This window comes from Halyomorpha halys, unplaced genomic scaffold (assembly GCF_000696795.3).
Source record: "Halyomorpha halys isolate HHAL.00 unplaced genomic scaffold, Hhal_1.1 Scaffold269.1, whole genome shotgun sequence".
Taxonomy (NCBI): Eukaryota; Metazoa; Arthropoda; class Insecta; order Hemiptera; family Pentatomidae; genus Halyomorpha; species Halyomorpha halys.
In genome coordinates, this window is record NW_027112099.1 from 1,147,400 (window position 1) to 1,163,100 (window position 15,701).

At 30.1% G+C, this 15,701-nt stretch overlaps 1 protein-coding gene across 7 annotated transcripts in view; it reads left to right on the forward strand.

Annotated features, from left to right (window-relative positions):
- The window catches only part of rols (rolling pebbles), a 418,725-nt gene that overhangs the window by 380,144 nt on the left and 22,880 nt on the right, over positions 1 to 15,701 (forward strand). For 6 of the 7 annotated variants that reach the window (XM_067050119.1, XM_067050122.1, XM_067050117.1 and 3 more), the window contains 5 exons: positions 5,472 to 5,648; positions 5,775 to 5,875; positions 12,817 to 12,910; positions 13,093 to 13,206; positions 14,006 to 14,128. In XM_067050119.1, coding sequence (XP_066906220.1) covers positions 5,472 to 5,648; positions 5,775 to 5,875; positions 12,817 to 12,910; positions 13,093 to 13,206; positions 14,006 to 14,128 — 609 coding nt within the window. The remainder of the gene's footprint in view (positions 1 to 5,471; positions 5,649 to 5,774; positions 5,876 to 12,816; positions 12,911 to 13,092; positions 13,207 to 14,005; positions 14,129 to 15,701) is intronic. The other variant, XM_067050121.1, reaches the window with a different exon arrangement.

Below are 15,701 nucleotides of genomic sequence, written 5' to 3' on the forward strand. Positions count from 1 at the left end.
ATTATGACCGACACATCTATACGGTTTTATTATATCTTGTTTTAATTTAAATATCACTACGTAGAAGAAAAAATACTTTTATAAAAAAGAGTAACAATATCAATATTTGACTTGTATGATAGTTCACCCTGAATGTAAATGAGAAATTCAATTGTTCCTACCACGTAATGTCTCCGTTTACATCTGGAATCTTGTTAATATTTTTAAAAATCTTAGGCAGTTCCAACAGACAATAAAATTAGATATAAATATCCTCTTATATTTTTAATTATTATTTCATTTGTTTTCTTAAATTGTGAATTCAAATATAAATAAAAATTTTCAGAACCTATGAGACTTTTAACTTTTTAGAACATTTAACTTTTAATATCCTCATCTGTGCATAAAGAAAAATTAAGTTTGAGATGTGAATTCAATATGAGAAATTTTGTTAGATTATTTTAATATGTTTCATTAAGCAAGTTTGGATAAATTACATTCCTGGAAGACCAGAATATAGTTCAAGTTTTTTATGTTTCCACTTGTATTATTTTTTAAGACATATTTGTTGTTCTATTTACGCATTATCAGCTGTATGGGACGTATAATTTAATGCCATCTTGCAAGAAATTGAATTACATGTTTACCAACGATAGGCTAAAAAATTAATCAATTCGTAAGGAATTTAAAATATTTTTTTTTAAACAATATTGTATGTAAAGCTATATAATAGGATTAGAATGGCATTAATTGCTAGAATTGTACAATTTTTAAAATTCTATCTATACACTAAGGGCACATATTATGTCTATACCTCGCGATGTTTAGGGCCTCCCGACTCATCGATTTTAGTCTTGTAAATTTTTAATTTTTTAAATATCAAAAAAAATAAATAACTAGTATTTTTATGTCTATTTGTAAACCATAGAAATTAAGGAAAATAAATTCTCTAATCTAGAGAGCTTAATTTTGAGGTGCCTGGGGCTCCCACTTGATTAAAGATAGCCCTGAAAAACTGTACTCACTTATGACTTTTACAGTTACAACTTATTGCTGAAGCATGTAGTCCAATCTAGTGGGAAATCTGGAGCTGAGTTGCGGTGAATGAACTCACTTGTATCAATTAATTTCTTTTAAGAAAGACGTAACAAAGAGGACTAAGTCATAAGATCGCATGGAGCAGACAATATCCCGGTAACAAAGAACTGACAGGATGTGAGGTAAATGTTATGCACTTTCCCACATCCACGCAGCACTAATTGTGGGAACTGCTGTCTTAGTCTATTAGTAATGTGTTTATATCGGGCATCAGTTTGATGGAGAACAACTGGAAATTCTTTAGAATTAAAGACCTTATCTTCGACCACCGTTTTCTGAAATGGCCATAATAAAATATATGCAAATTTATGAATTGAAAAAAAAATAGTTTTTTTAAGACTTTATCATTATTAATTAGGTTTAAATCATTCTAGAAATAGGGGAGCTGAAAGTGACACGTATTACATAAAACATCTAATCCTCTTCTTTTTTTTTTTTCTTATCTTGAATGATACTTCAGAATAAATGCCACAGGATATCACACCGGCTTGTCAAGCCAATACTGTATTGTTGAATTTGACAGGCAGCCCACTGGTTGTCAATCAATTATATTGGATAGGTGTAGATTTATAAATGAAACAAATAAAAAAGAAATGTCTGATCCTGATCATTCACTAATACTATTTTTTTTTTATTACTTCCAATTAGGTAACAATATGTAAAATAGTTACTAAGGAGAAGTTTTTTGAAAAATGGTAAACCGAGTTTTCAGCGGAAATAAAAGTTTTTAAAGTTAAGGTCCAAAAAAACAGGTTTCGCAAAATGGTTTGTGTTTTTGTATGGATATCCAAGCTTAACTAAATAACGAAAGTAATACTAAAATTAAATTGGTGTTTTAATCAGGAAGGTACTTGTGCAATTTGTCCATCAAAATTAACTAACGAATTTACACTTTAAAATTAAATATTTTTTAATCGATACAATAAAACTAAATTTATAATCAATCTTAAATATTGTTTAATTGAAACTATAAAATTTTTCCAAAAAAAATTTATTATGTAGGCCAACGACATTTTCTTCTTCTGCATCAATTCTTTCTTTGATTCCTCCATCTTTCAATTAATTACATCATTAAGATCTAACCACTTAGTTAATGTATTAATGTAATATTAATAATCCGTGAATGAAGAGTTCTAGATTAAATCCATAAAAATCATTTTGGTAAAAAAAAGAAAAAAAAAAAAAAGAAATATAATGAACAAAATTCAAAGCTATATAGATCAATGACCAGAACTATGGTCTAAAACATTTCAAATTTTCCTTTCTTATCTAGAAGAATTCACTATTTTGGTTTAAAATGAAAGTTTGTTAGAAAATGGACAAAATCTATTTTGATATGGAACCTAATTCTTCTAGATCTAAACGTTAATGTGCGTGTTTCGATTATCATAATTTGTTATGATACATCATTTAAACGTAAAAATTTAAATGCAGAATCGTTTCGTTTCAAATAAAAAAACTAAAAACAATAATATTTGGGTAAAAGGGCAGAGATTTTATAAATTCCTTTTTTAGAGATTCCTTTTTTTATTTTTGATCATATTAGCTTTGTAGAATAATCTACAAATATATTAATAAAATAGTATTGAGATATTAAACATAATGGAGAGCTCGACACCTCATATTAATTTAAAGAATATTTTAAATTTGATAATGTTAAGATCGTTAGGAACAGATGTGAACTATTTTGATGGATAGACGAATCTGATTTATATCAAAAAGTTATTAAATAACAAGTCTACTCAAGTTACATTAAGGAAGTACAAAACACGCGAACGTAAATTAGTCCTTAGCTTTAAAGCTATAAAAACAAAAATAAAATGAAAGAGATTTTGCAGAATTTTTTTTTTTTTTTATTTAATTACTTAATGATAGATTAAATTATTTGTTATATTATTTAAAATCCTATACGATAAGTGTGCCATTTTCAATTGCGTATAATTTTGATGACTATAAACGATTTTTAATTAATACGTTGTTCTTAATATTTATATTTATAATATTAATTGAAGTTGCATTATATGCATACAAGTAGTAGTTACATAATCCTAAACATTTATTCAGTAACATACCTGGTTAATTTTTTTTTTTTAATATCCGATTAATATTACTTTTAATATCCGATCGCTTTTAATTATATAAGGCAGTCGACAACGTAGATATTTTTAATGATGGAAAGATCTATTTTTCTATCTATTCTTCTTAGTTCCATAGATCTGTCGGGAAATTCCAGGCATAATCCGTCCATGAGTGTATGAGGCATTGGCTGGACTCAGGTGCCTACCTGCAATGCACAGGTTCTGCCCTGCTTCGTTTGTCTGTCCGTCCGACATTCTTTAACTACCTCTGCAGCTAACAAGATGTGCTTTTGCTTTAGGCGTTGTGAGTATTTAAGAATTGAAAGCTAATTTTAATATTTTAAATATTAGCATATATATTTTTTATCTTGCTCTCATCTTTACAATTACATCGTTCAAAAGAAAAAATTCTAAAAATAAAAAATCAGAAGATTAAGAAATTAATTAAAATATTCTATTGAATACATATATTATTTGTATTGGCTTCAATAAACAGTATTATAAAGAATTAGTCTTGATAACAACATTGAAATCTATTTTATTAACAAAACCAACAACTATTTTGTTGGTACAAAATATGTGTGGCTGTTTTTTGTTACAACAAAAACTATTTTGCTAGTACAAAATTATACAACATAACAACTATATTTTAGCTTGGAGTATATTTCTATATTAAGTTTGTAAAATCAATTTATCAGACTTCTCTTGATCCCTTTACATAATTTATATAAATAATGTTACGGGATTAATATAAATGATTAATATTCAGTCAATTAGCTCTTACATATGCCACTGAACATTTCTAAAAATAGTAAACAATATAGTTAATGTAGTTCTCAATATTGAGAACTACTGATTTAATAGTTATTAATTTAAAACGTTCACCATTTTCAAGTTTTATCTGTTTTTATACTTCGTTACAACTTGTAAAGAAAGAACGGTCATTTCGATAACTATTACGCTTCAATCAAAAAGAACAGTTAAAAATCATCAGAATAAAAAAAAATTGTCTCTACTCTAACAACAAATAACTTTCGTTAATTCTAACACTTTCGACATTTGGTTAGGACAAAATAAAAGAAAAAAAAAATATATAATGACTGAACTCATTTGGACACATTAAGGGGGCTATACAACCTCAAATATGTACAAACCTTTTTCCGCAATCATGTTTGAGCGCGTACGCGTATTAGTTAGTGTGTGTGTGTTCTATTGCATTAGAAAATATGCTTGCACTAGTAGAAAATTACCATGCACAGATTCTAGGATATGTATACGGCATAGGTTAGTTCTTCTAAGCAACGTTTAATTAGGATAGACATATTTATACTGGGAGATTATTAATTGACCCCATGTAATAGATTGTAGGAAGATAAAAGTGTGGCGGTCAATATAAGTATTAAATTGTAAAGATTAACTATTTATTAGTAACAAACGTTCCACATTGCAGGGTTTCATCACTAAATAAATGAGGAAAAGATACAAACATTGAAAATATAATAAAACAATTAGAATAGAAATAAAAAGACATATAAAAAAAGATGAACTTAGTAAGCTAAAAAAATTATGTATATAAATGAATAGAATATTAATAAATAACGAGTAAAGAAATGAATGATGGAATTGCTAATGTAAATATAGAGTAATGAATAGTCAATATATTTATTGATTTCCACCCGGACTATCTTACTACAATAGACAAATTAAGTATTTTAAATGAATCTCAAATTCCAAAACTAAGGTTAAAATTTTTGAATCATTTTTGAACTAAATATTACAATACTTACTAAAAATCCTAACACTTCTTATTCAAACCTTCTCATAGGAAAACTTAAATTCAGAATCTAACCTAAAATTCATTATGGACATTAAAAAAGATGTATTGTATGTAAAAGATGTATATATTGTAAATCGTTGTAAAAAGAACCTATCGATAAATATTAAATGTAAATTTGCTTAATAAACGCATAAATGTACTATTGCTTTTTTTTTTTTAATTTTATTTTATTTTGAGTTCCTAGATTTTTAGTGTCTCACCTTCAGATTAAGTGTGCATAATCCCTGCCATAACCTACCCTTGCATAATAATATTTCGTTAAGTACTCACTAGTCGATTTTATGTAAAAGTCACAAAAGGAACGATGAAATAATGAATATCCATAAAAATCTGAATACGTATTATCAAGTAGACAACTCAACATATAATGCTTCGAATCCCTACGTCTTAATTTTACTCCTATATTTCTTGGTACTATTGCAGATTATTATTTTTTTCTTCTTTATTTTACTAATATCTTTTTTTATTTTCTTGTTTAGATCTCGCAGCGATCAGAAAGCTACTAGAGGAAGAAGAAGAAGAAATCTGCCCGAGCTGCGAAATGCCGTTTGACAAAGGTAAAAAGAGGAAGCTGATCGACTCGTGCGGGCACGAACGATGCTACTCCTGCATGTTCAAAAACGAACAATGCCCACTCTGCCCGCCTGTTGAGCCCAGTGAGTACTCTACTATTTCTTTCTCTACTAGTTAATCTATTTTACTTTTAATATAATCTGCGTTGTGAACTCTTGAATGTCCTCTATTAAACTCCAATTTATGCTGAGCATTGTTTTCCGTGGCAGATGGACCCGCAAAGAAGCTGCAGGCCAGCCCCCAGGAGCAGAGGATCCTCTCTCACAGGTCGCAGGTCAAGACAAACGGCCACTTCACCTCCTACATGCAGGTCAGTTGCTCAATTGCATTCCTCCTTCCACTATTAGCCACTCACTCGCAGCGTGCATTAACTGCACTTTTATACTCCCTTATTTCTAAACAATACATAATGAAATTTATTATTAATTTAATTTACTCTTGTGTCCGCCATTGATATTATTAGAGTAAAAATTTACTTGCATTCCAAAATTTTTGCAAATCTGCAGAAAATAAGGTCATAGGCAATTACGTAACTATTGCAAACTATTACAAAGTATATACTTTGAATTTCTAATATATTTTGTAACAAAATAAATAATATCCCATGACAAAAATAAAGAATATTTCCAAGGTACATTCAAGCGCCGAACGGATTATCTCTTCCGAAATAATTGATTGTTATAAGTAATATAACATTGCTGAAACAAAATTATTTATCATAAACATATTTGGGATATAATTTTGCATAATACTTCATTATAATTACATAAATATTTATATTTAGGTATTGCAATATAACTCACCTAAATAATTTATTTAGCATTCGTGGCTACTAATGCACACACACCATGAAATCCTTTATTGCACGAACCATAAGTCACACTTTCATTTATTTTTTTACGTTGTTGAAAAACATTTTTTTTTTTTAATTCTCTCGTAATGAAATTAGATTAGAAACGTATTATAAATTTATTTAGAGTTCTCTCGCAATGTGAACAGTAAAGCAATATATACAAGGTGCGGGCCGATACATCGGCACTGATACTCCTGGCCAGTGCAGCTGAGGCCGATATATCTGCATCCGGCACAAAAAGAATTAAATTATCACTTAACGTCAGGTATGGCTTAGTATTTTTTTTTTAATTTTGTACTGTTGTAAAATCATTATTCATTACCCCAATTTCGGTATTATTTAGCTATCCTCCAATAACAAAAAAAATATCCTTTTGGTTGAAAGAGCTGTTTGCTGTTCCGCCTTGTGGATGCATGGAGACAATGGCCTACTTCCCCTGGAGTACCTATCACACTCCTAGGGCAGCCGCTGTAGCAGATCTTAACGAGGTGACAACTGTCTAGTCTTATCTCTGTCTTCCTGGGAGCCAGTATCTCTCTCTCTAGTACTTCCGGTTACTACTCTCTGTTTACTCTTCTTATCTCGCTCAGCCTTGTTACCAGAGGGTAACACACCTTTAATATCCGAAACCCAACCTGTTTTGTGACAACTAATTCTTCCAATCTTTAGGCCTTTCAATACAATTATTTAAATATCACGCATGATGTAACTTTTATTTTTAATACAGGCAAAATCATGGTCAAAAATATTGAGCCTAGTATAAAATATTATTATCCTTTCCACTTTTTCATTTATATTATTATTCATCCATAAATTAAGATCGTATTAAAACCATAATAGATAGTTTGTGGGGAGGTACAATTGATGTTCTTCAATCTATTATTTTTTTTTTGTTACGGTTGGCTTTGCACAGTACTATTTCCATCAGTCGTAAAACATGGTAACTGACTAAATGAAACTTTTGCGATGTTAAAATATTTTTTAACAACAATGTATTACCTTCAACTAGGAGTCACTAATCATAACTTAAAACAGATATTATCATCTTATTAAAAAAAAAATCTTGGAGATTCTTTCAACAATTTTTTAAATCAATCTTAAAAAAAAGTGATGAAAAAAAGACATTATTAAAAAGATATTATTAAAAGATGCTTCAATGAGGGATGATAATTTTAATTTTTAGTTCAATGTATTCGCAGTATTTACCTATTTTGTCGTTTGAAAACTTGCTGATGAACATATAACAGTTTAACAGAAGTATTAACGTGCTGCTTAAGTTCTTTGACACGTAACAGGACCAAAACATTCCTGATCCCATTCATAACTTGGCGTTATCTTATCACCGACACTCCAACCTAACCAGTATTAAAACTACATAAATAATTTGTCACATTAAAGAAGAATCATTTCAACACAAATATAACGAAAACGTAAAATTATAGGAGCTGCAACTTCGATGTTAGGATCAATGAGAAAAATAACTGTATAAAAATTATTTATGCATATAACGATCCTTCGTAAACATAACCGAGAATGATAAAGGCAATAAAAACACAGTTGTCTGAAGATGTCTCGAATGAGCTAAAACTAATTTTAAGGAACTCTGTTTGGTTTGGTATTTGTTATAATTTAAACAGACTGTTGTTTTTTATTGTAGTTCAGTAGTTTAGAAAAGAGGCTCCCAAATTAGTATTGGGGGAGATAAAAATTAAGAATAAGTCAAAATAACAAATATTATATTCAAAGGACTCTATAACGGCTAAATTAAGTGAAATCTTGATTTTTCGGACAGACTATCATATTTCTTCTACATTAGGTAGTTGAGAAATTAAAAAAGATCGATTATAGTCTAATTAAAGTTTTGGTTGTAATTTGGTGGATTCCACTTTCTAAACCTGTTCCAGAATTTATTTATATAAGACGATTTAAAAAGTCTATATACATTTTTTGTACGGACTGCCTGTTGTCTGAGTTACACATCGATAACACAATCGACCTGCTGTCTTTCCTGCGTGATCCACTTCCTCTTCGTTAAAAAACAACTCAAAATCTCTTAAATTACTTAACTACCCCTCTAAGAAAAACCAAGTAGGCCATATTGTACTAATGGTTTGACGTGTTGATTGGACGGGTTCAAAGGAACCAATGCCGCTCCAAGCACGAGCTTTATTGTTGGATTACTCCGAGTATTTTAAAAATAGAAAATTTTCTCCGCACCTGTGCTTTCGTAAGAAGTTAGCTCGGAATCGCCAACGCCAATTAAATCGAATAGCTAACTTCTTCACTTTGCAGTAATCGCGGTGTGTCTCTTGGGGCTACTTGGTGAAAAAAAAAGTAAAGACAGCACAATATCCTAGCCACTCATTTTCCTTTTAAAGATCCCCCTAGGACTCCATCATCAGCGATGGCGAGGAACGTAAAACGCCGTTCTCTTATCGCCGCCGATGTTTGGAAAAAGGAAGAGTCTCCTCGGAACGACGGCCATCGGAGAAAATAACTGACCGGCAAAAAAGCAAGACAAAGAGGAAAAGAGCGTGGGATGGTGTTAGCCACCGGTGTCTGCAGATAGTCCTACGTGATCCCACTCTGTCTGCTTCCAGCTCAAAAATATATGTAAAACTTATTTCAGTGGTCCCAAACAAAGTTTTCTCAAGAACTTCCTCATCTGATTTCTAAGTTAGCAAGGGCCACTTAAATCCTAAAAATTGTAAAATTTATTTTCTCATTTATAAATTAAAAGTAACTGAAACTTGGAGTATGGAGATACAGAGTGTCCCTGATTTCTTTGGAGTAAAGATTAACTGTTGAGTAAATGATATTCCCTGGATCAATACAAACATATTTCATAATGAATAAAAGTATTCTCCTATTGCAGTCCTATAGAGGTTTCCTACAAAATTTATATTGAAGACTGCCTCATACAATAGCTATAATGCCAAGGACCCTTTAAGTTCGTAAAATTTATTAAAGGCTCGATGTTGACACTTCCATAAACATGAATATGTACCAGACAAGTTCCTCCTGAACTCTCTGAAACTGTTTTGTAAAAATTATCCCTCAGAATAAAAGAAGGGCATTTCACTGCACATACATTCACTTGAGTCTACATTGTTAACAAAGAAAGCTGTAAACTTAAAATTTTTTAGAAAGGTGTATTTTATAGGTGTCGAAAATTTTATAAAATACTATTAGATTGTATAGGTCGATTACATGGTGATTGGATAACCTGGATTGATGGAATTTGGAACCTAACCTCAATTATCTGTAAAACAAAGGAACTCACAAAAAAAAAAATCGAAAGTTATAAAATTTAATTTCCTATTGTTGTTTTGGTTCTAAAAACAACCAAACGCGTCTACGTTACGCGGTAAATGAAAATGTTGGTTGTGATTGTGTACAACGAAACGTATTACAAGGGATGGCACAATTCCTATATTGTTTATTTCATTTGATTTAATATTTGAAAAAAAAATCCAAATGACATCTTGTGGACTCCTTACAAGGTCCCAAGGTTAGGATTATCTGATTTATTCTGAAATTTTTAAGTGTCAATAAAACCAGTCGAAGAATTGGTCTTGTCTTAAAGCTGACCACATCATGTCATTTTTTCTCATTTGTATTCGTAATTTGGACCGGAATGTTGCTGCAAACATTTGTTGGTAGGAGGAAGCTTTTTAGATTTTCCAACATTTTTGGCCCCATTTTCCAACTATGTACAACTATTTTAATTTTCCCACCTCGTTTAGACTTAAACTTTTCATTGACCTGTCGAGAATATTGTAACTCTTTGGGGAAATTAATTTACTAAAATTTTTGCAGTTTGACATAGGTAACAAATTTCCCATTTTTTTTTTTTAATTTTCAAATTATTTGAGAAGTTACAACCGCTTTCTACTCCTCCTATAGTGACGTGGCTGGGTTTGGGTACAGTATTGATGTCATATGATTACTATTCATAATTTTGATACGTGATTCAACATTGAGATAGTTAAACCGGATTTACCGGTTCTTCGGTGACTGCAATTGGTGTTATTTCATATTTAGTGGACATGGTTAGATCCGTTAGCACCAATTAGAGTTAAAGGGTTTAATATATTTATATAAAATGACATATAACTGTTCTTTTTAATTAAGTTTTAAAAATTTAATACTGTGCATAACCTTGCGTTCATGGCATACTTTTTTTAATTCATAATTATACGGTTTATACAGCTGACATCCCAACCCACCCTAACACAGTCCTAACAACATACGCTGATGACACATGTATACTGTCTGTAAACAAAGACCCAACTAATGCATCACAAACACTAAAGACACACATAACATCTATTGAAGAATGGTGTCAAAACTGGAGAATCAAAATAAATCCTGACAAATCCCACCAGATCACCTTTACTCTCCGTCGTAAACCTATACCCTCCTGTCCTACAGTGTCCTTTCTAAATACTCCACTAACCCCTGTTGAACAGATTCGATACTTAGGACTCCATATTGACAAGTGACTTACTTGGAAACACACAAGACTGAAACGACAAGAAACTGCTCGTAGATTCCGATTGCTACAACACTTACTTGACAAACGCTCTAAACTTCCCATTCCTACAAAAAATTAGTATACACTACAATAATTAGACCAATTTGGACATATGGAATTGAGCTCTGGGGCTCCACCAAACCATCAAATTCCTCCCGCATCCAATCCTTACAATCCAAAATCCTTGATGCTCCTTATTACGTTACAAATAAACTCATCCACAAAGACCTTAACATCCCATTTGTTGCAGATTTGGCCCAAAACAGATATGCGTCTTTTCATTCCAAACTCCTAAACCATCCTAACCCATTAATTCTTAATCTTTCATCCTTAACAATCCCTGATAATCCTCCGAGGCGTCTGATAAGAAGATGGCCAAGGGACCTTCTAATTTAAATTAATGTTTGAAGTACCACCGATGGGTGGTTCCTTCCCAAGATTTTCAAGTGTATATGAAACATACAACATATTTACTTATTGTATTATTTTGTACAGTTGTAAATTACATTAAATAATTTTTTTAAAAAATTAATTCATAAACTCTGACCATATGGAAATAACTTCAACCCACGACGAAATAATAAGTGAACAGGTCAGTTCCAGTTTTCTGTATTGAAGGGACCGAGCACTAAATTACACAGATCCGATAAGATCTTAGCGATGGACTATTGACGGCAGAAACCGATCTCAGTGGCTGTGCTGACCCACAAAGATCCCTCTGATAGTTCCTTCCCTTCTCCCAATACAACTTCTGCTTCAGATTTTTCACCGACCTAGATATCACTTTTACACCTGTCAATAAGTTTGCATAATATTATTAACTTCACTTTTCATTAGTTAATTTTTATTATTATTATCTAGGTTTTAAATAGTAATTGGCCGTATTGTATAAAAATTTTTTTTAAAAATATTTTCCTTAAAAATATTGCGACCAAGCCCTTCTAATATAATGTATGTCTTGTTTTTAATTTTTTTAATTCACTTCATTTATTCTTCTTTCATCACTATTTAAAAAAGTCGACTAAGCTCAGAGGTAGTATAGCTTACCGACACTACCTATCGGTGTTCCTATTCTTTCGAGTATTAGGTACACAATATTTTGAGTTTTAAAACAAAATTTTATTATATTTATTTTTAAATTAATTTGATTGGTCGTTTGAGAATAAAATTTATGGGAGGAGCCGTATTTAAATCATGTGTGCAAAGGAAATGCTTGTGTACTTGGTACGAAAGTAGTAGACGGAATCTGATGAAATTGATAGTACATCCATTTTAAACTAATGGATTATTAAACCCCAACTTTCCTCCAAATCGGACGAGCCGTTTTCGAAATATAAGTATAAGTATAGATGAGTGTTTAAGTATGGATAAGCGAAATCATGTAAACTTTTATGTATGGATAAGCGAAAGTGAAAGTAGTGGAATGAATTTGAAAAAGTTGATATGGGACCAACAAGGTATCTACCGACACAATACGTTAAAATTTCACAAAAACTCATTGCACACTTTGGGAAACATCCTGATTTGGTATCATTTAGCTAAAGATAGTTTGTCTAAGCTTGCCTTGACCAACTGGTGTGTGCCTAGTCTAATACAAAAAGATTCATTTACAACTATCAATCCTTTGCGGAATCTTCTGCCACAATTTATGATACTAAAATACTTTCTATTGTGTGCTAAATGCCATAAAGAAAGAAGGCAAATAATTTATTAATGCATAAATTTAATTTTTCTTCAATTTTAATTATCCTAAATTGAGGACTAAAAATTAGATAGATCTATTTAAAGTTATACTGAATTGGCCGTAATTACAATTAAAACTCAATACAATGGAAAAATATATAATTTTTATTTATTTCAGGCTAGAAATGAACCACTGAGGGAATGGTCGCCCAGTAGATTGCCGAAACCAGGGAAAGATTCATGCAACCACCCTGGAAATGTGATGACTCAAAGTATGTTGTGAATTTTTACCTTTGTTTATTATTTGTATACCTTTATTTTCTCAATATAATATTAACAATTTGTTTTTTTAATTTAAGAGATTGTGTATTACTAAGGCTTTATTATTCTATATATTGCTTGCTAGAATATTCAATAGGAACATCTTTTAAGTATCAACTCTTTGTGATTTCAGGTTGTCCTACACCACCTCAAGGCAGGAAGAAGTTCTTTCTAAGTCCTAAAACCCTACGGAATCATTGGGGTCTTAGGAGTTCTTCAAGAGTTCCGTCTGACAATGCTCTTTCAGGTAAAAACCATGAGCCCATTAGTTTTATTTATCCATATTACTTCATTATTATTATATTCATCCATATTCATATTTCTTTGAGAATTTTGTAATAAATTGTTAACTCAAGCTCAACAACTACAAAATTAAACATTCCATATGTAAAAATTTACATACACTAAATACATGTTTATACATTTTTTTTTTATCCCATTCCTCACCATTTCTGCCATATGGGGTTATTTTTGTACATAACCCATATACGATCTAATTTTTATCATTTTCTTTTAAAATAGGTACTGATACATTTTTTTTTTTTTTTGGATTACTAGAATTATTTCATCTACTTCCTGCAGCATTTAAAATATGCATATAGTTGAGGAATTAATGAATCCATCCATGTTTGAGTTTAGAGTTTAAAAGTATGTGAAAGTCACAGACTTTTATGATTTAACAATCGTTCTCATGTTTCATCTTAATATTTCATCAGGCTTTTTAAGTTTTCTTAATTATAAACTGTTTAGGTTGAAATAATATTTTGATAGAATCTTCAGTGATTCATTCATGATTTCTCACAGGTTCAATGACCTGACTTACACAAAAGTTACTAAAATGGCAAAGAAATTTCAATTTATTAATACCTAACAGTCTTGAATAACAATTTGAATCCTGTTTTTAATATAATGATTAGAAATTCATAACTGATTTTTCAGAAAACAATGATGAGATGTAAATTATTTAGGTCTTTGTAACTTTGTCCTTCTAATTAGCATAAAAACAATCTAAAGCTAGGTTTATGACAAATTAGTTTTATATTTAGCATTGATGTCTGCCTCTGCACCCGGGGCCACAGAACCAAGAAGGTGGTCTTCAGTTGTCTTTGGAAAAATTAAGTCTCTCTGGACTTCAAGTGCAATCGCTGGTCTCAACCAAATAACAACAGGCAAATAAATGCTTATCTTTGCCTGCTTTTATTGTTCTCATTTCTACTTAACTCAAAACTTTCTGTGTTTGGTTAATAATCACTTTTTATTTCATAAATTCCAATGAGAAAAACATGTATGTGCTTAAAAAATAAACATATATTTTTTAAATAATTTAATTAAACCCAATGTTGAATGCCAAAGCTTGCATTGCTGCTGCAGTTTCTGATACAATGCATACATGTGTTTCTTCATAACTTTGTGCACTTAAATGGCAATAGGTCACTGATGGCTTGAAATTTATTTTTCATGGTACATGTTTCATGTTGATTAAAGTTTTCGAAATGTTTTTGAGCAATAGGTCATAAAACATTTTAAAGAAAAAAGATCAATTTTTAATCAAAATTATACTGTCTTAATTTTACTTAAAGTTTTCTATTTTAACACTTTTAATTAAAGTGAAAGATTTTGTTAACAAATTAATTTTTTTTCTTTTTTCACAGCATTTGTTTTTCTTTGTTATGTTTTGTTGTTTTGATACACTTCTAATTTTTCCTTACTCTTTTTCATTTAATTTGTTTTCTTCCACCAGCATGCATCCATTGAAAATGTGTTTGTAAGCACTTATGTTTTGCATGACACATAAAAAAAAAAAAGAATTTAGTTAAGTTATTTATGTTTTTATGTGTGTTTATAAATTTTTATTTATTTATTTTTTTTAATAAGACAAACGATAGATTCTGATTAATTTATAGTCATAAATACTTAATTTTCAATAATCTGATATATCGATGCTCTGTAAACAGAGAAGATCAATATCATCTGTTTTTAAATATTAAAAATAAAAGTAATCTCTCAATTATATAAAAAAATTTTTAGTGATCACCATGTAATATATAATTTTACATCCCCATAGAATCCGAGCAACGAGTTGTACAATTAAATGAATAGTTGTATAATTTGTAAAATGGGAGGTGGCCCACTAATGGGGGTTTAGGGGCTAGTAGTAATAAAAAATTTAGCATAAATTTTATTGTGTAATTTTGGTACATAATATAATAATATTTATTAATATTATACGCTAAACAAAAAAAAGGAGTTAATGCTAATAAAAAAGTCTTATTTAATCTACATATCACTCAAGACTTATATTATTAAATGATAGTATTAATTTCAATAATAATTAAAATTTTCTCCTGTTTGTTTTTCAATTTTATTTATATTAATCTGTAATGTCTGTCAACCTCTACCTCTAATATTTTTTAAACTCCTTGGCGCTAAATGCTGCCTCATATTAAATAGTTTTATGACTATTTGAGTTTGTTTTTTTTCTTTGAGCATACTAGGATCATCTTCCTTTTATTTTTTAAACTCTTATCATGAAATTTCAATGATTTGTGAATTTTTTCACTTTGTCCTGGAAAATTATTTTTAGGATTCCAAATACTACTTGGGAATAAAAATTGAAAATACCTTTAGTTAACATGTTTTAATCTGTTAATGGTACCACACCTCAATCTCAGTTCTATCAATAAAGTGGACCTTTTTAAATTTATGAATAAAATATCATATATATATATTACTGAATATGTA